A 23,919-nucleotide genomic window follows, 5' to 3' on the forward strand; every position below is an offset into this window, starting at 1 on the left:
ATCAACTGAATTTGGGAAGAAGGGAGCTATGGAACACCTGCTAGTTTGTTCTCTTTAGCCTGGAGAGCTATGTCCACTTAGATGCCTCTTTTCTCATTCAGGTAGAAGCCGGTAATACTTTGAAGGATGTCAGTGAATCCTTGCTGATTGTGAATGCTGAAGATGGCGAAGATGACCTGAAGCGCAAGGAGGCTGCCAGCTATCTGTTCAATGCAGTGAGCAACGTCCTTGAAGCTGCTGTGCAGAATGGGACAGAGGATACTGCTGGACCAGAGACTACACAGGTGGGTGCATAACTATGAAAGGTCAAAGAGCTATAGCATGCAAAAGTACCGTATATATAGCATATTGTGGCTATGGAAGGGTGTCATGGACTGGCTGGACACACAGAGGAATGGTGGGAGGCACCGGCTGGGAAACCATCAAAGGAAGAAGGTTCAGAGTGTGGTTTCTTTCTTCTGTCATAGAGTATGGTGTCACTGCAGCTTCTAAACACCATTGAAAACCTCCAGAGTGCTCTCTTGATTGGGAAGTTGCCTGACAATGAACCCATGGTGCTCACAGCCCCCTCTGCAGCTATGTACATCAACCGGTAAACAGATTTTGCTATACTGCTTTTTCATCACCCTCCAGGAAAACTGTAGCATAACTGCAGCAACCAGTATCCCATTAACTATGTGGCAAGGCAACAACCCTAACAACAAAAAATGACTTTGGATTTTCCAGTGGGGAGTGTTTCATTTGTAAGTCAGTTGAAAGATCGGAGTCAAACAAGGTTACCTAGAAGGGATTGTAGCCCTCAGGCTCAGAAAGGTTGCCCACCTGCGATATACAGCTAGATGGAGCAATAGTCTGACTTGGTTTAAGGCAGCCTCCTATGCTTTCTGCATTGTGTGCAGAATCCAATCCCCAGCATCTCTAGGTAGGGCTGAGAGAAACCTGCCTGAAACCCTGGAGAGCCACTGCCAGTCAGCGTAGACAATACTGAGCTAGATGAACCAATGGTCTGACTTGGTATAAAGCAACTTCCTATGTTTTGGTTCCTACTTCTGTGATTTTGTCTTCTTTGCTTCCATCTTTTCTGACTTTTTTCTGCTCTTTCTCTGGAAAGGTTGCAAACGGACAGCGCAGACAGCACATCCATTCATATCTCTGACTCCAGCTCTGCCAGCTTCACTCTGCCCTCTGCCTCTTCTCTCAGCATCTCAGGAGACAGAGACGAGACAGTGGACATCAGGGCAAGTGTCCCGGTTTTACTGCGCTTTAGCTTGCTCTGGGAATTCATTTTCTTCCTTTCTTATTAAGGCTTTTATTGGCTTTAATAACAATATAAACAATGGGACTATAGAAACTGACCCACCTGTTCCCCACCTGCCCCATAAAGGGTGGAAAAGGGGGGGGTGGAAAGGTGTAGGGAACTAGAACAAACAGAAATAGGAAGTACATTTTACAAGGCTAAGTACAGAAAAAGAATACTAAAGGAAAAAGTTCAGGTGCTTTGAGAGGCAGAAAAGAAGTAGATCAGCAGCAGAAGAATTTTTATGCATTTGTATTTTGTAGGGATTTCATCTGGTTTTGTATGAATGTGTTGATATTGTATTTTACTTATAAAAATGCTGGAAGTTGCTTGGAGACATCTGTGTAACAAGCAACTAGCAAGTTAGAAGCAGAAGCAGAAGTTGTTGCAGTGGTAGTACATTGGAGGTTTTTAAACATAGATTGGATGGTCATCTGCATTGTGGGGGGTTGTGAGGTCCCTTCCAACTCTACAGTTCTATGATCAAATCTTTTTGGTGCTTAAAAATCTCTTCCTGTAGATGGTGAGCTTGTCTGTGAACCCCTTTTCCACAAGTGACAGCTTTGATATCCATGGTGCTGTGGGAGGCCTCTCCCTCACCAGCCTAGATGGGCTGGTTATTCCAGTTAAGAATCTTACAGAAGACATTGAGGTAATTTTCCTTGTGTGCATTTCTGAAGGGCAGGACCATGTGCTTTTCTAAAAATAGGCCACTTCATTCATTCATCATTGCTAACCGTATTGTGATGAGGGGAGAAGCCCAGCCCACCAAGCACATCCAGGCTTGGATCCAACATTAGTCTTACTTATAGTAAAGCCATGGAAATTGGTGGACATTATTAACTAAGATCTATTAATTTAAATGGGTCTACACAAAGCAGGACTTAGTACAAGCAGGACAAACCACAGTTCGCCACCCCTGGCCTATGGTCAGGGTGATGGGAGTTGTAGTCTAGCACCATCTGGATGGCCACAGGTTAACCATAGCATCCAAGACATGGTCTTAAGCAGAGCTTTCAAACTTTTCATGTTGGTGGCACACTTCTTAGACAATCATTACTTCTTAGTAATTCAGTTTTACTAGGAAATCGGAGGTTAAATTGACCTGTTTCCAGCCCTGGGAGGAGAGTGGGGAACATTTGCATGGCACACCTGCACACTGCAGCCAAGATACTAATGTGTCGCAACACATGGTTTGGAAAGTTCTGTCTTAAGGTATTGATGCAGGCACCTTGCTGAAGCCAAACAAGTCTGAATTTGGGCAGTGCTTGGCTTGAGACTGCCTGGGAAGGGGAAACCCCATTAAAGACATCTGGAGTTCCATAGAAAGAAGGTGGGGTAGAAATGTAATATACAAACACACACACACACACACTTGCATTTATACTTCAGCTGGGTCTCCCTGCTTGATGACAGCATAGGTTTTTAAAAAATTATCAGGGTTTGGGGGCATTTCCAGAATTGAACTGTTGACATTAAACGCAGATAATGCTGCCAAGGAATTCAGCAACTGACAATGACCTGAATGTGTTGAATCTGGGAAACTTCAATGCTCTCCAAGTCAATGTGACTTCAGTAAATGCATCTCTAGTGATCCATCTACAGCTGGACCAAGACATTCCACTTATCCTATATTTGGGATATGGCTATCACCCCAACGAGACTGACTATGAATTGATGACACGCCTTCCTCTCAACAGAAATTCAAGAGGTAAAAATAAACACTCTGATAGAGGTCTGGTTGCTTGCTCATCATCCGAAGGGTGATGTAAGCCTGTGTAAAAACTACAAATCTTTCATGCAGGTTAGTTTGAGAATTAAGGGGTTTGTTTATAAAACCTTACCTGAGAAACCAATTGGAAGGTGGTAAAACCATTGAGAAAGACAGAAACTGTAGGCAATGTTTGCAAGTGCTTTGTGGCTTGGGCTTTAAGGGGCTTGGGTAGCCTGAGGGTACCAGATGAAAGAAAGGCAGATCAAAGTGAGTGTCCCGATGACAAGGAAGACAGCACTCCAAAAAAAGAGGAGGAGCTGCAACTCTAATGCAAGAATCTTTAGAGAGAATGTTATGTTGAGAGACTGTTTAGTCTGAGGGAAAGCTGGGTGCATTTAACCTCTTTATTTCACTATACTCTTGTTGGTCCATTTGGGGTTTGCACTGTGTACATATAACCTTTCTTACATTACAACCTTTCCCACTAAGAACAACCTTTTAATCTTTTTAGTAGACTTTTAATCATGACTTATAAAACCTTTGTGGTCTCTTGTTAATGTTTCAAAGCCATGTTATAACCACGTAAAAATGTTATAAATAAAGCAATAAGCATTGCTTAATCTGATCATACTTCCCTAGACTTCAGCTCAACCACATCTGTTCCAGATGTTGTATATTCCTGGATCCTTCACCCGGAAGACCTTATTTTTGGAGAAGGGACCTACTATTTCATTGTGAGACCAGAAACAGAACTGGAGTCCATGGCCACCCATGACATAAATGTTTCTGTCACTTGCTTTGTCTCCCAATGTGTATTCTGGGATGAGCACCAAGGGAACTGGAACAGCTATGGATGCCACGTGAGTAGACAGAATATAATGCAGTGGAGGGGCATCCTGAGTAATGAAATTTGGGGGAGGACCACAGCTTAGTGGTAGAGCACCTGCCTAGCATGCAGAAGGTCCCAGGTTCAGTCCCTGGCATCTCCAGGTAGGGCAGAGGGAGGCTTCTGCCTGGAACATTGAAGAACCACTGCCAGTCAGAGTAGGCTGTACTGAGCTAGACAGAACAATAGTCTGGCTCAGGATAAGGCAGCTTCCTCCGTTCCTGTAAGGAAAAAAAATCTACTCACAAGGTTTGCACAAAGTCACAAGCTTGTGAGTGGGTAATTTTGGATTCTTATAGGAATGTAGGGATAGATAGGTAGTCATAAAGACAACTATTCCTTGGCTTGCAGGTTGGCCCCAAAACAAACCCCAGTGGCACTCAGTGTCTCTGTAACCACCTGACATTCTTTGGGAGCTCCTTCTTTGTGATGCCAAACTCCATCGACGTCAGCAGAACGGTGGAGTTGTTTGCCACCTTTGTGGACAACCCTGTGGTGGTGACAACTGTGGGCAGCATCTTCCTCGTGTACCTGCTGGTTCTGATTTGGGCCAGAAGAAAAGACATCCAAGATGATGCCAAAGTAAGTCTTGTTCTCAGCTAGAACTTTTATCTGGAAGCTGTTAGTTGCTTAGAGCATTCTTCAATTGAGCATTATTCAATACAGGGGTACCTTGGTTCTCGGAGTCCATTCCAGAAGTCCATTCGACTTCCAAAAATGTTCGGAAACCAAGGCGTGGCTTCCAATTGGCAGCAGGAACTTTCTGCACTCAATTGGAAGCCACGTCAGCCATGTTGGACAATCGGCTTCCAAAAAACATTCGCAAACCAAAACACTCACTTCCGGGTTTGTGGTGTTCGGGAGCCAAAACATTCGAGTCACAAGGCGTTCCAGAACCAAGGTACAACTGTACAATAATAAATATTTTTCCACTGTGCGGCTCTTTGTCATCCTTGCTGAAATGTACACTTTGCAATTGTAATAGACTTTTGTCTACTTGATCGTAAACTTCCTCTCATTAATACGTTGATGTTACAGTCTTGTGCCTTTCGGCACATTTTTGTAGTTGTTACATAGAGCTGTGCTTTTGTATATGACTTGTTTTCATACTTCTTTAAACTGCCCTGAAATCTCTCGAAGAAGGGTAGTTAAGAAATATTTTAAAAATATGTATTTTTGAGATGGTGCAAAGAGGAAGAGGTAATCAGCATTCCATTTGAAGACCCTATGTGTTTCCTTCGAGGTGTAAATAAATTATGGGGTGGGGTGGGGTGGGGAATCCCTCAGCAAAAAACAACAACACTTGGTCCTATTTCCAGGTACGTCTTAGATTCAGATCTAGTAATCATTCTCCTCTTCCCTACATTACATATTTTCATTCGTCATTTGCATGTCTTTGCTGATGCTGCCATAAAATCTCCAGGTGAAGATAACGGTTTTGGAGGACAACGACCCCTTTGCTCAGTATCGCTACCTGGTGACTGTTTTTACCGGACACCGTCGAGGCTCAGCTACAACCTCCAAGGTACCAATGGGGTCCTGGGCATTGTTGCACACGAGTAAGGAGCTGTAGCTCATGCCTGAAACCCTGGAGGCTATAAGTGCAAATCATAAATCAGTAAATAGTGAGACAGCCCCTGGTCGTGTTCACGCACACCTGCATTTGCTCCATTCAGACACCTATTCACAGCTCAGGATTTGGTGGCATGCAAGTACAGTAAAAGCATGAACAATTGCTATTCCAGGTGACTCTGACCTTGTACGGCCAGGAAGGGGAGAGTGAGCCACACCACCTGGTGGACCCCGACATGCCAATCTTTGAGCGAGGAGGAGTGGATGTCTTCCTACTGTGTACACTGTTTCCTCTTGGGGAACTGCAGAGCATCCGGCTGTGGCATGACAATTCAGGAGGCAGCCCGTCCTGGTATGCAAGGGGCAAAGAGGTGGAACAGGGGAAGGGTCATCCTTTAAACTAGGGCTGATAGGCTGGATTCTGAACTCCCCCATGGGCAGTAGCAGCCACTGAGGCAGAGCTGGGTGAGGAGACGCTGCTCACCTGTTTTCCCAATGTGGAGGTTGCTGCTGGTAACTGAGAGGGAGAGGGGTGAAGTTGGCTTGGTAAATCATGGTCAAGAGTGGATTGGCTAGGGTGCCCAATTGCATAAGAACAATCACCCATGGCACAAAATACTGCAGTGGGGGCTCTGGTGCACTTGTGTTGCGCGAACCTATCCCAAATCAGTGCCGCTAGCTTCTTTCTGTTGTTTTTGTTCACAGGTATGTGAACCGTGTGCTGGTTCATGATGTGGCCACGGATCAGAAATGGTATTTCCTCTGCAACTCTTGGCTAGCCATTGATGTCGGAGATTGTGTCCTCGATAAAGTTTTCCCCATAGCTACTGAGGAAGATATGAAGCAGTTCAGGTATGTTAGGCTGGACCAGAAGGAGCAGTTTCCTCTGGCTGCTTTGGCCCTGCCAGAAATGCTTCCACTGGTTATGAAGTAGAGATTCCCTTGCACATGGGTTTTGTAGGTAATGCAGAAGTGTGTGTGTGCGTGTGTAAAATTAATAGGGTAGTGGGGCTGGTATGAATGCCATCTTTGTGTTCCCTGCAAGCCTGTAGCTTTATATCTGTAAGTTGTAGTTCTAGAGTGGAAGGAACTACTGAAGTTAATGGCCACCAAGACTGTTAAGCATCTTTTTACATGACTGAAGAATTGGCCAAGTATAGGTTTGTTGCCATAGAAATGATTAGCCAGTAAAACTTACAGAAGGAGGCGGAAGGTCTTCTCCCCACTCCCTGGCCCCTGGTTGGAGGTCGTGTCACCCTAGGTGTAAGAGAACAACAAGCCAGGGGCCAGTCTGGGAAGACAGATGCTCCCCACCCAGCTAGAGTTTATTAACAGGGTGAAGACTACAAGTCACACCAGAATGATTTATGTGACTCTGGTGGTTTCATTTGTCTGTGTTGTCATGAAGCCATGTATCCACGAAACAGTCTTACGTTTTAGCTTAAAATAAATGTTACTCGTGGTCCAACCTGACACCTTCTTTGCTCCTCTGCAGCAATCTGTTTTTCATGAAGACCTCAAAGGGTTTCCGTGATGGGCATATTTGGTACTCCATTTTCAACCGCTCACCATGCAGCTCCTTCACGCGAGCCCAGAGGGTATCCTGTTGCTTCTCACTGCTTCTGTGCACCATGCTGACCAGCATCATGTTCTGGGGTGTGCCTAAGGATCCAGCTGACCAGAAAATGGATTTAGGTAACTGCATGCCAGCCTTACCACTTGAGTTGGAACTGTGGTGAGAGCTAAGACGGATTGCTGAACAAGGAAGGGGTTCTATAGATCTGAAGGGTTCTTCTTGCTTTGGACTTTAAGCAGGCTGCTACTTTGTTCATTTCTTCAGTTATTTGGGAATAACCATACTGGCCTACTCTGCAGGGCTGTTTGCGAGATTTTTGAGATTATCCATGTAAAGCACTCTGAGTGTGTGAAACCTGCTATATAAATGCTTACTAGAAAAGCTTTCCAGCATGCATGGCTTCTTAAGCAAAGAACATGGATTCATCAGGTCAGAGTGTTGACATCCCAAATTTTGCAAATGAATGCCTCTGTAATGAACCACGTTTGGGATTTGTATTAGCAAAGGAGGATAGTTTGTTTGGAGTATGGAATGTTAGGTAGGGAGGAATGTTGCATATATGTTTGGAATGTTGGAGTGTTAAGGTATGGAATGCTGGGACTTTAACAGGAATTTAGCTGGTTGCTGTTGCAAGAGGGTGGAGAGTAGAGGGAATAAGCAGAATGAGAATGGGTTTAGGAAAATAGTAGTTCTAATGACTTTCATCCCAGTCTTCAGTTTTCTGTGAATTTGTTTTTATTCCTGAAAGACTCTATTGTTCTAGAAGTACGTATTAGGTAGTTTCTCATTAAAATGCAAAGAAAATGAAAATTCTAACTGATCCCTAACTGCAAAGCCTCTCTTCTGCCTGATATTGCCAGGTAAAATAGAGTTCACGTGGCAGGAGGTGATGATTGGCTTTGAGAGCTCCCTCCTCATGTTCCCCATCAACTTGCTCATCGTCCAGATCTTCAGGAACATCCGGCCTCAGCCTAAGAAAGAGAAGAAACCAGGGAAAAGTGGGCGAGTGTCCCCAGACCTACCTGCGCCTCTGCACCAAGCTACTCAGAATATGTCACTCACTCCGGAGGCTGTGATCAAGGCAAGCCACGTGACTATACAAAGCTGCCTAATGCTGAGTCAAACATGCTTTGCCTACAGAAGGTGCCATCTCCACTTAGAAGGACAAAAGCAGAAGGTCTCAGTTTTAATCCCCAGCATCTGCAGGTAGGGCTGAAAACAAGCTCCTGCCTAAAACTCTGGAAGCCACTGCTAGGCAGTCTTGAAAATATCAGGAAGCTTCCTATGTTCTCTGTTTGAGACCCTTCCAGTCAGAACAGACAGTACTGACCTACATGAACAAAATAGCTTGACCTGGTGACAAGGCAAGCTTTCATGTTCCTTTTGCTCCACCTGACACTGGTGACTCTGATTAAATGGTTTATAAACTCTCTTAAATTTAAATAAACAAACAAACAAGATTCTGGGCATGAGGATTTTATCCACCCACACCCCCATTCTTTAAAGTGCAATGTGTATTTCTCGATTTGAGAATCTGGTAAACTGCCCTTCTGGTTTTGCAGACTGCCTGCCCTCTATCTGCTGCATGGGGCCTGGGATTTCTGCCCCAAAATCCTCCTCTGATGGCTCCACTGCCCCTGTGCAATCAAGGACACAATGCCTGATCAGTATAGGGTCAATTTCATGATCATGATAATATGTAGTCGCTCCTCTCCTCCAGCATTTTATTTCTTTGGAAAAGGAATTCAAGTTTATATAAAGACCTCCCCGTTCTCTCTCTCCCTCCCTCTCCTCCTTACAAATGGTATATAGGAGGCACGTCCAACAGGTAGATCACAATCTACTGGTAGATTGCGGGGTGTTTCTGGTAGATACTGGTCGATCTCTGGATCTCCTTCCCCCCAAAAATAAAGAATAATTTAAAAAGCTCAACAACTACTGCTTCCTCAAAAAAGCTCAACCACTCTGGCTTCCTAAGAAAAGCTGAATGCTGAACAACTTTGCCTCTCCAAAAAAAGTTCAGCAACTTTGATCCATCCAAAGACAATAGGTAGAGCACAGTCAGTTTCTTTATACTGTGAGTACATCACAGTCTATTGGGAATTGGACATCTCTGGTATATAAGAACAAAGGAAACTGCCTTATACTGAGCCAGACGCAACAGTCCATACAGCACAGTATTGTCTACGCTGACTGGCAGCTGCTCTACAGTGCTTTCAGGCAGGGTTCTCTCCCAGTCCTAACTGGAGATGCTGGGTATTGAAACTGGAGCCTTCTGGATGCAGAACAGGTGCCCTACCACTGAGCTGTAGCATGTCCCCTAATTGCAAGATTCTGTTCATCTTTCTTTTTGGGTAAGAGGGGGATGGTGTTTTTTTAGGGTTTGGGCTTGGATCAAGGTGGGGAAAACCTTGCATGTTTTCTGCATGAAACCAACACAGATGGCATTTTCATAATCTTGGCAAATTTGGAGTTTCTTTCCCATTGCCACCATATCTTTTGATTCCATACAGGATATCAGGCGAATTGCCAACTCCCTGTTCAAAACCCTCAAGGCCCCACTGCCTTCCCCAGACCCTGATTTTGGCAAATCGACTGACATCAACAAGCTCTTGGCCTTGGTTGAGGACATTATCTGCCAGCAGAACAGGATCGGACAGGAATTTTATGATGAGAGCAAGAAGAAAGATGATCCAATTATCATCACCCTCGGCTTGGTGGATTTACAAGGTAAGTTACAAGCTGGCAATTTCCGATGCGGCAAAATTCCGGTAAGTGAAGGTGATAACAGCTCCCAAGGACACAGAACCATCTGGCAGGCAACACGGTCCTAGCGGCTGACATGCTCACTCTCTGAGACAGTTCACCAGGGCCAGCCTGAGATATTTTGCTGCCTGTTGGGGCAAAAAAATTCCTAATTTCACACCTATGTTCATTGGGTTGGAACTGCTGGTGGCTGACCAGGAACGAGACCTTGGGATTCTAGTGTGCGGCAACTGTGAAAAGGGGGCAACTTTCATGTTAGGAATGATTAGAAAAATAACTGAATATAAAACTGCCAATATCATAATGCCTTTATACAAATCTATGGTGTGACTACATTTGTACTGTTCTGGTCACCTTAACTCAGAAAGCACAGTATAAAGTTGCGAAAGGTTCAGGAAAAGAGCAAGCAAAACGATCAAGGGGTGGAACAACTCCCTATGGGGAATGTTTGCTGCGTTTGGGGCATTCTAGTTTACAGAAAAGGTGAGTTCAAGATGACATGCGGGAATCACAGCTAAGGAATCTCTGACAAATAGCCGTCCAACTTCCCGTGAAGAAGAGTCCATTCCACCATCAAACAGCTGTTACAAATGACTGTGTTCTTTTAATTTCCAAGTAAACAACTTTTAGTTTTCCTCTCCCTCTAGAAAAGACAAGGACTCCAACTCCAGAAAAAGGAGTGGGTGAAAGGCTGAAGCATCGAGACTACAACCGCTGCCTCTACATGCAGCTGCAGCATGTGGAGATGGAGATGGAGCTGTTGGGGCCTCACAGATTCCAGAGCCCACAAAGCTACTCCCAGGCTGTGAGGCAGGTTCGGCACATGAAGGACTTCCTGGAAAGCCAGCTGTGCTCTGCAGCATCCATCAGCAAGAGGTAAAATGATGGGTTTGGGGAAGGTCCAGGGGCCTCATGCCATTGCCCATGCATTTATCTTACATAAGAACATTTACAAGCTTTGCCTTGTTGACTTTTTCCTCATAGGACTCCTATGAAATAGGTCTGTTATTCCCAGTTTACAGTTTGGGGAAGGGAAACCTGAGGCCAAAAATCCACCATAGGGCCACAGGTTGCACTCAGTTAAGCTTTGCTCAGATTAGACCGACTGAGATGAATAGACCTAAGTTAATTGTGTCATTTGATTTCAGTGGGTCTACTCTGAGTATGACCAGCAATAGATGCAGTCTAACCAAAATGTCACAAAGTAGCGTGCAAACTTTTGAGTTCACTAGAACACTTCATCAAGCTAGACAGTAAACAGAGTGGGGGAGGAAAACGGGGTGGGGAGAATGAGGAAAAAAAGTTAGCTCATGTGAAGTCATGGAGTCTGCAGGATGGAATTAAGATGTTTTAAGATGGAATGAGGGACAAGGAAGCAGATATTCAAACTCCTGTTTTGAGAATATAAAATTCAATATTTAATCTGTCAAGAGATTTTTTTATCTAAGGCCACACAGTGAGTGAATGGCTGAGGGATGACAAGGACCATATCCCTACCATACTTTTAAAGCACTCTTACACACTTGTTATCTTTTTCATTCAACATTCTGCCCCCTCCCGGTTAAGATGCTTATTTAGCATTTTTTACCACTGCTTTGAGCTCTTGTATATGTCATGTAACCCAGCTTTCTTGCTTCACCAGAGGCTCACCAACTCCCAGCATTCTTGGAGATGGCAAGAAGGAACCAACACCCAAAGGCCTGCCCTGGTGGTGTGTCTTCATTGGCTGGTCTCTGGTGGCCATCACCAGCGGCGTATCGGGATTCTTCACAATGCTGTACGGGCTGCATTATGGGAAGGACAACTCCATCAAGTGGCTGATCTCCATGGCCATCTCCTTCTTTGAAAGCCTTTTCATCACACAACCCTTAAAGGTAGGCTCCCCTAGGAACATTAGAAAGCTGCCTTATATTGAGTCAGACCACTGCTCCATCCAGCTCAGTATTGTCTGCACTGACTGGCAGCGGCTCTCCAGGGTTTCAGGCAGGGGTCTTCCACAACCCTTCTTGGAGATTCTGCATGCAAAGCAGATACTCTACCACTGAAGACTGCCCTTCCTTTTCATCACGGGCTTTAGTTACATAAGGTTCAATAGCAGAAGCTCCATTTACATGTATGCATACAAGTGGGAATGTCGGTCAATGGTCACAGCAGGATATTCAGGGCTTGGAAATGAAGAGGGGATATGCATTGCTCACCAAGGGTTTTGTTACTGTGGACCACTTGCAGAAGGGATGCTATGGACGCCTCTGGATATGCACTTTCATTTATCTGCTTTTATCTGCTTGTTGCTAGCCTAAGGCCAAATCAGGGTACCAAGAGGCCATCTAAATATATGTGGGAAGAATTGTAGGGCTTTGTTTCGTCTTTTAATTTAATGTCTATACTACAAATGTAAACTGGTTTCAAATCTCTTTAAGCATGAGTCTGAACAAAGAGAAGCCTGGAAATTGTAGTTATTGGTTTAACTACAGAATTGCTGGCACCTTCAAAAACCATAGTTCTAACGGTGCATTATCTTAATTTGATATGTGCAAGGCAGTCTTCATTAATCAGTGGCATGCTATTTGTGCTGTCTTCAGAAAGAGTGAAACAGATTCCTGGTGGCCAAATTTTCCAGTATTCCACGGGCTTCATCTGCATTTAGAAAACACAATATCTTTACTGCCAATGCAAGGTGTCAGAAATAGATATTTTACACTAAGCTTATCTGTGCCAAAATATGTTTCTAGATCTGCAACAACTGTTTTCCAGGTACTGGGGTTTGCTGCTTTCTTTGCTCTGGTTCTTAAAAAGGTGGAACAGGAAGATGAGGAAAACACATCTATCAATGGCCCATTGTCTGCCCCAGGTAACTTATTAAGCTATTTTAATAACATGGCCTAGAATAACATTAGCCTTCCCTAATCTGGTGTCCTTCAAATGTAGCTGAACTATAACTGTCACCAGCCCTGGCTATTGGTCATGCTGACTGTGTCTGATGGGATTTGGTGTTCAAAACATCTGGAGGGCTGCTGATTGGGGAAAACTGACCTATAATTTATTTCCCCTGGCTTTGCAAAATATCACGACCAGGCTTTGATGGTAGGACAGAGAAAGCTAGAAGTAGTTGTAGTTCCAATTTAAAGTCCTCCTTCTGTTTGCCACCCATCAAGCTCCCAAAAGAAGGGGACTGCAGAGAAGGCCTTCTGAGGACTGTCTTAACAGCTAGGCAGGTTCATACGGTAGACTTGCCCCTCAGCTTCTAAAGGATTGAGGAAGAGCAAAGTGCTGAATAGGGGCAAGTCTACCAATAACTGCACAGTTTGTGTCACCTGCATGTGCAAATAGTTGCGCAGTCATGTTATTCACAGTAATGTTCAATTGTTGTACTGTCTGTGTACCTATGCACATAGTGGTTGAGCTGTACAGATCAACAAGTGTGCCCTCTTTCATGCAAACAGTGGCGTAGCGTGGGGGGTGCAGGGGGGCCCGGCCACACCGGGCGCAACATCTGGGGGTTAGGGTTAGGGGGCGCAAATCCACGGGTTAGGGGGCGCAAATTACTTGCCTTGCCCCGGGTGCTGACAACCCACGCTACGCCACTGCATGCAAACACTGGAATACGGGTAGAAACAGTTTGAACTTGTGTTCAGTACATCATGCAAACAAGCCTGATATCAAGGGACATCCTCTTCTGCAATTTGTGGACCATAAGGGGCAACCAGGACTCAGGAGCATTAGGTTTCCCTTGTGAAATTGCCTCTCGTTGTCACATCAGTTTCACTGGCAAAATTAGCACGCTGTACTGGACACCTGCCCAGTTTCCTTGTCATCTTTGAAAAGTGGAAGTTTCACTGCCTGTACAGCAGAGCTCCTCGCTCCACTTAGGCCCTTTTCTCGCTTGTGCAGAGATCTATTTTTATCTCACCTTAAGCCAAACATATTCTCTCCTGCCCATTTCAATAGCCATGATGGGTGTTAGATCACATGCACTGTTTGATATCGATGACCTTTTCTTTGCTCCAGTCAGTCTACGCTTTTTTGTCCATAATCCAAGGTACTAGGTAAGTTTGTGCTATTTTCCATTTCTAAATAATTCAGCTTCTCCATTGAAGTTCCTAAAGGGGTTTTTGAATGTGTATCCTTTGTTTTCCTAGTAAGAACCCAGTGCAGGTTACATAAACAATTGTATCAAATAAGCATCTTAGCCTAAAACAGAAGGGCAGTCAGCATTAAAAACCAGCTTACGGTTGGTGATGGAAGACTGAGTATTTATAGAGAGTTGTTTTTTTTTAAATCAAACTATCGTGTTGCTGTTTTATAATTAACAATATACTGATAGATTTTGTGGAGGCAAAGTGCAATCTAATCCATGTTTATCTGGAGGCAAGTCCCATAGTGTTCAGTAGGGCTTTCTCCCTAGTAAGTGTGTTTAGGATTGCTATACACGCTTAACCGAACAGTGAGTCACACTGAAGTCATTAGTTTCTCCTTCTGAGTCGACAAACGTATATAAGATCGCACTATTAATCAGCTGGGGGGGGGGACCTGTTACTGGACTCCAGCTCCCATCATCCCTGACCAGCCTACTGGGGCTGGTGGGAACTGCAGTCCAACAACAACTGGAGGACCACAGGTTTCCCACGTGCTGAGGAAGTGACTGCAAGGAGATATACAAAGTAGCCTGCAATCCTTCCTGCTTGTCTGTCTATAATTGTGCCTGGAAATGGTCAAGAAACCAAAGAAGCTTTCATTGACTTTGTATTTGAAGGTTGTGGCCTTGACCTACAGAGCTCTAAATGAGCTGGGTACCTAAAGGAGTGTGAATGTCCTTGGTAGCTTGGGGCACATCATACTGTTGCTATTAAAATGTATTTTCTGTAGCATGAAAAATAAGTAAGAACTTTATGCAAAAACAACCACAAACCCTGCCCCCAGACTGTTGCTATTTTGGGGTGGGGTTTGATAACTAGAATGTGCCTTTGAGCTCCTGATGATGCTTCTTGCTTGCCTGGATAGACAGGGACGTGTGAGCATTGTTGCTCCATCCACTTTTGCTTCTGACCCTGCCCACCACTGAAATGTGACCATTGGAAGGATGCCTAGAAGAGAATGATTCCTCAGGCTGAAAAAGATTCCCCAGCCCTGATGTAGGCTATCAAAACTAGCTCTAGGGCTAGTCTAAATTAGGCTTTCCCAATGGAAAACTGCACTTTTCATACAGCCAAGAATGCGCTACCTGAGATTGGTGATATAGGCCTATTGCCATGGATTCACAGTCTCCAAACATTGTCCCTCTCCTATTGTTTTCAGCTGATAAATTCCAGGCTAGTAATAGGCCTCTGCCTCCTCTTCCTGTACAGGCGACTCAAATCCTATCTTTGGAGCCCGCAGGGACAGCGGAAGCAACATCTACCAGCCTCCCCCTTCTACCGACATTGAGAAAATGAAGAATAACCGCATCAAGGAGCAGAAAGCATTTGCCCTGATTAGAGAAATATTGGGTACTTTTATGATTGCATTCTAAACATACTGTGAGGGGAGAGAGAATGGGCTTTAAAAGAAGGCATGAGTTGGGGAGTTACTTATTTCCTTGTCAAGAAGACGGGGACAACAGGCGCCACTGATTCACATAAAATGTGCTTGTCTAATTTATATGTATAGATGCACATTCAGAAATGATTACTGTAAACGTAAATAGAAATACAATAATCTCATCATGGGGAAGACTGATCAGGTGAGCTGTGTGCCGGGTGCTGCTGTGGTCTAAACCACCGAGCCTCTTGGGCTTGCCAATTGGAAGGTTGGAAGTTTGAATCTGCACGATGGGGTGAGCTCCTGGTGCTCTGTCCTAGCTTCTGCCAACCTAGCAGTTCGAAAACATACCAGTACAAGTAAATAAACAGGTAAGGTAAATGTAAAGTGAGTGGGTGGCACTGTAGTGGGAAGGTAAACATCATTTCCATGCGCTCTGGCACTTGTCACGGTCCTCCATGCACCAGTAGCAGTTTCGTCATGCTGACCAGATGGCCCGGAAAGCTGTCTGTGGGCAAACACCGGCTCCCTTGGCCTTGAAAAGCTAGATGAGCACCACATCGCATAGTTGCCTTTGACTGGACTTAACTGTCCAGGGGTCCTTTACCTTTTTTACTGCTCGCTGTTGATAGACAACTTTCAATGCCCCTTCTGCCTTGAAACAAGGCCCTCTCTTCTTTATAGGGTTCTTTATCTTTAAACTGGATTTGGGCTGGGCAGTTGGGAACTCTTCAAATAGAAGATTGTCCTCTGGGCCATTAAAAACAAACCAACAAGGACAAGCCCAGTTTAGAGAAGCTATTCTCTTAAGTGGTCCACAAAGTAAACATGGGATGTTACCTTAGGGACCGTAAGCACAGTACAATTTTTTGTGTGTGCAAGACCTTAGTATTTAAAAATTAGAACCAAATGGAAATGGATATTGCCCCTCATAAAAACATATGCCACAATCATTACACCGTAATCCTAACCAGTGGAATCTTAACCATATCTAGGCAGAATTCAATAGGACTTACTCCCAGGTAACTCAATTACGATTAGGGTGGCAATGTTTGCTGTTGTGTTCTTGCACACTTCTTGAATTGTTTTTTAAGGTGTGTTTGCAAAGGTACAGAGAAACCTGTGTTCGTACTACAATTGCACAAAGTAGAATGAGCCTTTTGCAATGTATTAGCTCCTGTCTGGAAGCACCATTGGAAACCTATTGGGTTTCTTCTTTGCTTTCATATTGCTTTGCTCTCCTCTCCCCAGCCTACTTGGGTTTCTTGTGGATGCTGCTTTTGGTTGCCTATGGGCAGCGTGATCCTAACTCCTATTACCTGAACAAACATATTGAGAACAGCTTCACAGACGGATTCCAAGACGTCTTCAGTTATCAGGACTTCTTCAAATGGGCCAGAACCACCTTAGTCAGCAACTTGTACAGCTCACACCAAGGTACAGAAATTCATTTCATTTTGTTTCATTTCAGTTATTTATTAAATTTCTATGCCACCCTTCATCCAAAGATCAGGGGCAGTTTACAATCTAAAAACACAAAAATACATAACAGAGTAACAAACAAAAAACCCATATATTGTTTAATGAGCCGAAGGCCTGGGAAGAGTCCCAAAGCCCAGATACAGAGGCATGGAAGGCTGCATTTGGCCCTCTGGGCCTTAGGTTTCCCGTCTCTGCTTCAAAGCATCTCCTCTTCCAATATACTGCTGTCTGTACCCTAAAGTCATCAGTGGAAGCCATTCTGCAAGTACCCCCTGAGAAAGTGGCCGTCTCTCTTGTGGCTCCTCTGTTATGGAGTGCTATATCTTGGGATATTCACCCGGTGCTTACATTAATTTATTTTTTTGGCACCAGACACTTTTCAGTTCACCGAGTTGTGTTTTTTAAGGGCTTTCTTGTTTTAGCATGGACATATTTTTAATTTATTACTGGAATAATTTCAGGCTCAGCTGGCTGTGTTTTTTATCCTTATGGTAGCAATGAGGAGACTGAAACCTAGGGGCCAAATGTGCCCCACCAGGGCTCGGTCTGGCATTCAGACTCTGGCCCAGTAGGAGATGCGGCCCTTCGACTGAAAAAGACCTGCCTTTTAAAGGATTTTAGCCTTATGAAGTTTTTATACGAGCAAATACAGTTAGCATTGCATTGTGCTGCCTCAGCTGCTGCTTCTTAGTCTCTGTTTCTTTGCATCTTGTGTTTTTATTACGAGGGTTTGCTTGTCACTCAGACGACATTGCCATAAATAAAATGAGTAAATATAAAACTGTTGGTGGGGTACAAATTAACTTTGAAAGCATTGCAAATGACTGTGAAAGGATTTGCCTTTTCAAACACTTTCTCTCCCCCTCCCCCCTTAAATTTCAACAAGGCTTTATCACAGATGGCAACTCCAAGCTGGTGGGCAGTGCCCGGATTCGCCAGGTGCGAGTGAAGGGCAACTCCTGCCCGATAGATCCCAAACTGCAGCTGACGGTTGGCAAGTGCCATTCTTCTTATTCTTTCGACACAGAGGACATGGCAGACTATGGAGCGCACTGGAACGTCTCTTCCCTTGATAACTCATCAGAACTCAGTTCTGCATGGCAGTATCAGAGCCAGTCCAAACTGAGAGGGCACCCAATCTGGGGCAAACTGGCTGTCTACAGAGGTGGTGGATATGTGGTTCACTTGGGGACAGATGCCCACAATGCCTCCAGGTAGCTTATCTCTGGTTTTTTGTGCTTCCACTGTAGTAGTGGTAGCAGCAGTAGTTTAATCAGTTAGATTAATTCAGGGGTTGGGAATCCTTGGCCCCACCTGGTTCTAGGGTCCCATCCCACCCATTAGCAGTTCAATGGGAAGCAACCAAGCAAGAGAAGATGGGGTGTTGATGTTTTTGCAAAGCATGCAGTTGCAGCTCCAGATTTAGTACAGATTGGGAAAAGTCTTAGTAGAGAGGTAAACTTACGTTTCCTTGCAAATATGCCATAAGCATTTCTGCATTTTCTAATTGCATCCATGCCATTTCCAGGGTGTGACTACATTTTGAATTTTGGGACTTTGAATAGCTGTTAGGCAAGGCTTGCTTTTCAATGGTGTATTGATATTATTTGTATTCTCCTGGAGCTATAGAGTTCTTTTTACCTTTTACACAGTCAAGCCAGATAAAGTGGGGTTGAGGGTGTCTATGCTGGCTGTGGCTAATGAGAGTTGTCTTTCAAACCATCTGGAAGGTGCTAGGTTGGGAAAGGCTAGTTTAGACCGATGGCTGATCTAAGGGCATTTCGAATGTTCTGGATTGAATGCTTTGTTACTGCAGGAAATGGGGTTCCACCCTCTTTTCTGCTGGATCTTCAGATTGGATTTGGCAACCTCTTGACTCCTTAGCACCTTAACATTTTTAGGGCCTCAGCATGTGATTGCACATTCCTCACTTTGTATTTTGGCAGAATCCTCCAGTACCTCTTCAATAACGTTTGGCTGGATACATTTACGAGAGCCGTGTTTGTTGAGTTCACTGTCTACAATGCAAATGTGAACCTCTTCTGCATTGTAAGCCTCATGTTTGAAACCAATGCCTTAGGTAAGAGCCTGACATCTGCGCCAGTGTTTTCATGAAAGAAAAAAGCAGTGCCTACATTACTCTGGGAGTTTGCCTGGCACATTTTGTCTCTACATTACTGTAGTAATTCAATACCAGCTCAGCATATTACATGGATACAGTGAGCCAGACAGAAAAAGGAACAGGGTTTCCATACCTTTAACAGCTACAATACATAGAAGAGGGCATTTCATATTTGTACAGTTTGTCTTAACCCTCCACAATAAGCTGTACCTGCTGTCCGACAGAACAGAATACTGACTTCTGCTTTGATTTCACAGGGGCCTTCTTCACGCGGTCTGAGCTGCAGAGTGTCCGGCTTTATCCATACACAGATGGTCTGCATATCTTTGTGATAGCAGCAGAAGTCATTTATTTCCTCTTTGTCATCTACTACATGGTGGGACAGGTAAGGATATCAGACAAGCCCTGCTGGATCAAGCCAATGGTCCATTTGCTCCAGCATCCAACAGTAGCCAGCCACATATCTCTGTGCGCAGTAGCACTCTTTTGCTCTTGGTTCTCAGCGACTGGTATTTAGAGGCACTCTGAGCAGTGGAAGGCATTCTCTTCCACCCTGAGCCAGGAAAGCGAACCTTGTTGGTGATGTGAACCTGGAATTTATTGTGCCACGGTTGAGAACAACGCTGCTAAACCAGCCTTCCACAAATTAATCCTTCCAAATGTTTTTAAGTGAAATTCTCACCATCCCTGGCCATTGCCCATATTCGCTGAGGCTGATACAGGTTGGAAGTCATCAACATCTGAAGAATACACAGGTCCCTCATGCATTCGGGAGACCAGACACCCATATTGTTTGGTCACATATGTTCCAGGGCTTGCAAATCCTATCAGCAGCCCTGGCTGCCACCAGCCCTGACACTTAAGTGTTCCTGATTATTATAGTGCTTGTAACTCCTGCTGCCAGTCAACTGCCACACCCTTCAGGCAGGGACTAAGTAACCCAGACAGTGTAATTGTATAGATGTCTTCTCAGAAATAAGTCCCACACTTAGTTCCATGGGACTTTGTCCAGGTAGGTGTGCAGAGGCCTGCAGCCAAAGACTTGTAATGAGACAGCTGTCCTTCTTTTTGTGACCACCCTGAAGTTTTGGGATGCTGTCCTACAAACTGATTGGCTTTCTCTTTTGCATGGAATTTCCAGAACATCATTGGAGATAAAGGAGTACCTAAGGCTGCATTCACACAGCACTTTGCTCCATTTTCCTGTCATTTCCGTAACTGTTGATTTCCATGTTTTATGTGATCTTTCACATGAAGTAAAAGCCACTTTTGGAAAAAGAAGCGGAATCTAGAAGAAATTTAGTGCCTTTTCCTTCTTATTTGGTTCCAGCAAGATTTTATTTGCAGCCATGTTAACCCAGGAAACTGCATACATTTCCTACTTGCCATTTAAAATTTAGGCCACCCCAAGTCTCTGCACATGCATCGTGAATATGGTTGGGAATAGATAACAAACAGTTTGCAGAGCAGAATGCTCCTTGCGGAACAGGCTAGACATCAGAAGTGTTTTCCTTAGCTTCTTTTCCATGTTGAATCTCTGCAGGTCAGGCAGCTGTTAGAAAGCAGAGGCAGCCGCCAGCCAGAAAAAGCTGGAGACCCTCTCTGCATTCCAGCAGCTCTCCCATTTAACTGACTGTGTGATCCTTGGATATGAGGTCATGCTTGGCTAGTCATCGAAATGAGGTTGCATTGTAGCAACACAATCTGCCTTTCTCCCTAACGATCACTTAATGCATTCTTTGGAACTGAACACCTTGTTCCTGCAGGGAAAGCTCATGCGCGCTCTGAAATGGAATTACTTCCGAAGCAAGTGGAACCTGTTGGAACTGGCCATCATTTCCATCAGCTGGAGCGCCCTGTTGGTGTTTGTAAGACGGACAATCTTGGGCTTGCGGGACATCAGCTACTATCAGGAGCATAAGGATGAGTAAGGGCTCCCTATCCTGCCACTTTGCAAACTCTCCATCCCAGCATGGGTAGAAAAGGGAAGAATTTTTAAGCAGCCTTTGTGATCTGTGGAATTTGATGTCTGTGAATTCCAATGCAAACTGACCTGATTTGCATCTCCCAAATATAATTATCCTTTGATTTTGGCACTTGTTCAAATGCTGCAGTACAGTCCTTGGCATTAAAGAGTACCAAAATGTATTTTTTAAAAAATGTATGGTTTCAGAAAAAGGTCTTTAGAAAAATGCGGCTTTAGATTTTTTTGTTTGAAAAAAGTTTTTAAATACAAGTTTTTTATATAATTTTGTGGATGTTTTTTTTTAAAACTGCAAACTCAAAATGGATGGGATGGGTCATATGAAATTCACATAGACCTTTTTTTTTTTGCAAGGCGTTTTTTCAACTTTGTAATAGCTACTGCTTGCATCCATAAAGATTATATAAAATACAATTAATGTGCAGCTCCCAGGTTTTTGCTCTGAGAGAAGCTGTCCAATTTTTAAGGACTTGTGTTTCAATTGGAAAAGAATTGATTGGTTGGCTTGCTCAACTCCACCTTTCCTCCAAGAAGCAGCTCAAGGAGACAAACATGATTCTCACCTGCCATGTGAAGCAGATCAGGCTGAGAAAGAAAGAGACTTGCTCCAAAAATTTCAGTGAACCTTGTGCCTGAGCCAATATCTGAACCTACAGTAGGTCTCTTCAGTCCCAGCCTGACACTCTAACCACTACACAACATTGCCTCATTACCGGTGCTAGCTGGGACTGGTAGAGCAGAGAGCAGGGAGGTCAATGACAGGCAGTGCCAACTAATTCTAGTTTAGGGAAGTTTTTAATGTTTGATGTTTTATTGTGCTTTTATATTCTGTTGGGGCTGCCCAGAGTGGCTGGGGAAACCCAGCCAGATGGGAGGCGTATAAATAAATTATTATTATTATTATTATTATTATTATTATTATTCTCTTCCCTGGTGAGTTTTTAAAAAGTAACACGGAGACAAAAGAGGAGGAGGAAGCTGACATCTAGAGACAGCCCCAGGACTGGTTATAAGGAAGGAAAGAGGCAGGCAGGCAAGTAGGTGGAGGGTAACTAAGGTTGGTGGAGCCGTGCTCCATGTGCCCTAACAGAATAGCCTCCACTATGTCATAACAATTCCCATATTCCTTCAGGTTTGCAAGCTTCAATCAGACAGCGACTGTTGATGCAGTTCTGGGCTACCTGATTGCCTTTCTGGTTCTTCTTGCCACTGTGAAACTCTGGCATCTCCTGCGGCTGAACCCAAAGCTGAACATGATCACCTCAACCTTGAGGAGGGCCTGGGGGGACATATCAGGATTTGCAACTGTGATTATAATCATGTTCCTTGCCTACTCCATAGCGGTGAGTACCCATGTCTTCCATCTATTCCCAGTCGGTTTTCTGGCTTTCGCTCTCTCCCCCTGCCCCCTACCAAGCCTCCATAATTTGGATTAGTTTGCTCGTATTTTTTTTAGAGTCCTGTCTGTTATACAGATGTAGTGAAAATGGTACCTTCCAGATGCTGTTGGACTACAATTCCCATCAGCCCCAGATATCAAGGATGACGACAATGAGTTCAACTTACTACACACTCGTCACCCTAAGGTCCCAGAGCAGGTTACAGCCATTTAAAATACAACATTAAAAACAGCTTGAAACAAATTACAACCCAAAGGTGGTTTCTTTCGGGGGAAGTCATGACTCTTAAAGTGGTATGAGCGCTTTAAACATATGCAGAAGCTGAGGCCTAAAGCGCAGGGGGCTTGTGAAAGCAACTGGCAGCAACAGTAATTATGTTTTCAAGGAGGGCTCATTTCTCAGTTGCAACCTCAGCTTTAACCTAACTAAACCTTCATCTCTGCAGTAAAGAGACACCAACCGCTCCAATACACCCTGTGTCTAAGCAGAAAAATAACCATGTGTATTATGGAGAACCTAGTCTGCGCAGTCATCTCTGTCACTTGCTAACTGGCCTTGTGATTTGGGTGAGAAACTGTTTTCCTCCCATTTTTATAATTTGCAGACAAACTTGATATACGGCTGGAAGTTGAACTCTTACAAGACCCTGTTTGATTCTGCGGAGACAATGGTCAGTCTTCAGCTTGGAATCTTCAACTATGAAGAGGTATGGTTTATCCTTCAGAGGTTTTTTTCCTTGTAACTAAGGTTGAATTAAATTAAATGAACCACATATCTGTTGTCTTATTTATTTAGCACCATCCACACACATAGTTTTTCCAACCCCATCTTAAACTATCTATATTTTGCAATGCCGTTCTCCAGCCAATAAATTTGTACAAAAAGCAAATGCTAGGGTAAAGTGTGCATGGCCATGCATCTATCAGCAAAAGTAACATTCAAAAATGTATCATATTAGGGAACATTGCCTTGCAAACATGTGTATATTAGGGAGAAAATGCATATAAACATTTGTCTATTATGGGGGGAAATGCAGTAAAATGCTGGTGAATTTTCAGGACTTTTTTTTTTAATGCAAACTACAGTGGTACCTCAGATTAAGAACTCAATTCGTTCTGGAGCTCCGTTCTTAACCTGAAACTGTTCTTAACCTGAGGTACCACTTTAGCTAATGAGGCCTCCCCCTGCCGCTGCACCGTCGTAACACGATTTCTGTTCTCATCCTGAAGCAAAGTTCTTAACCTGAGGTACTATTTCTGGGTTAGCGGAGTCTGTAACCTGAAGCGTCTGTAACCCAAGGTACCACTGTAATGCGAAATGTGGAAAACTGAACTTAGGAAGAGAAAAATGAGAAACGGAGAGAAAATTAAATGTACAGATTCACCCATCCCTAGTTATCATAAGACAACCTTCCTCAACCTTGTTTGATTCCCATCTCCCATCATCCCCAGCCAGCATGGCTGATGGTCAGCAATTATGGGAGTCCGAAACATCAGGAGGGCAACAAGCTGGGAAAGGCTGTGGATTGGGACTACTGTAAGTGGTTTACCAAAGGCTTCATGAAAAGGCAGGTTTTGAGCAAAGCAATAAAGGTGAAATCACC

At 44.1% G+C, this 23,919-nt stretch overlaps 1 protein-coding gene across 1 annotated transcript in view; it reads left to right on the forward strand.

The window, feature by feature from the left end:
- Window positions 1-23,919, forward strand: part of LOC308483189 (polycystin-1-like protein 2) — a gene marked incomplete at its 5' end in the record, with an annotated part of 47,440 nt that overhangs the window by 21,288 nt on the left and 2,233 nt on the right. Inside the window, 24 exons of the mRNA XM_081016776.1 lie at window positions 102-284; window positions 468-592; window positions 1,112-1,238; window positions 1,818-1,949; window positions 2,783-3,008; window positions 3,651-3,871; window positions 4,249-4,479; window positions 5,321-5,422; window positions 5,643-5,821; window positions 6,175-6,321; window positions 6,965-7,164; window positions 7,906-8,126; window positions 9,559-9,775; window positions 10,459-10,687; window positions 11,454-11,685; window positions 12,566-12,662; window positions 15,157-15,297; window positions 16,580-16,765; window positions 17,697-18,024; window positions 18,757-18,890; window positions 19,190-19,317; window positions 20,699-20,859; window positions 22,049-22,259; window positions 22,921-23,022. Coding sequence (XP_080872902.1) covers window positions 102-284; window positions 468-592; window positions 1,112-1,238; window positions 1,818-1,949; window positions 2,783-3,008; window positions 3,651-3,871; window positions 4,249-4,479; window positions 5,321-5,422; window positions 5,643-5,821; window positions 6,175-6,321; window positions 6,965-7,164; window positions 7,906-8,126; window positions 9,559-9,775; window positions 10,459-10,687; window positions 11,454-11,685; window positions 12,566-12,662; window positions 15,157-15,297; window positions 16,580-16,765; window positions 17,697-18,024; window positions 18,757-18,890; window positions 19,190-19,317; window positions 20,699-20,859; window positions 22,049-22,259; window positions 22,921-23,022 — 4,260 coding nt within the window. The remainder of the gene's footprint in view (window positions 1-101; window positions 285-467; window positions 593-1,111; window positions 1,239-1,817; window positions 1,950-2,782; window positions 3,009-3,650; window positions 3,872-4,248; window positions 4,480-5,320; window positions 5,423-5,642; window positions 5,822-6,174; window positions 6,322-6,964; window positions 7,165-7,905; window positions 8,127-9,558; window positions 9,776-10,458; window positions 10,688-11,453; window positions 11,686-12,565; window positions 12,663-15,156; window positions 15,298-16,579; window positions 16,766-17,696; window positions 18,025-18,756; window positions 18,891-19,189; window positions 19,318-20,698; window positions 20,860-22,048; window positions 22,260-22,920; window positions 23,023-23,919) is intronic.

The sequence above is a fragment of the Podarcis pityusensis genome, assembly GCF_964106645.2.
Source record: "Podarcis pityusensis genome assembly, chromosome: 8".
Taxonomy (NCBI): Eukaryota; Metazoa; Chordata; class Lepidosauria; order Squamata; family Lacertidae; genus Podarcis; species Podarcis pityusensis.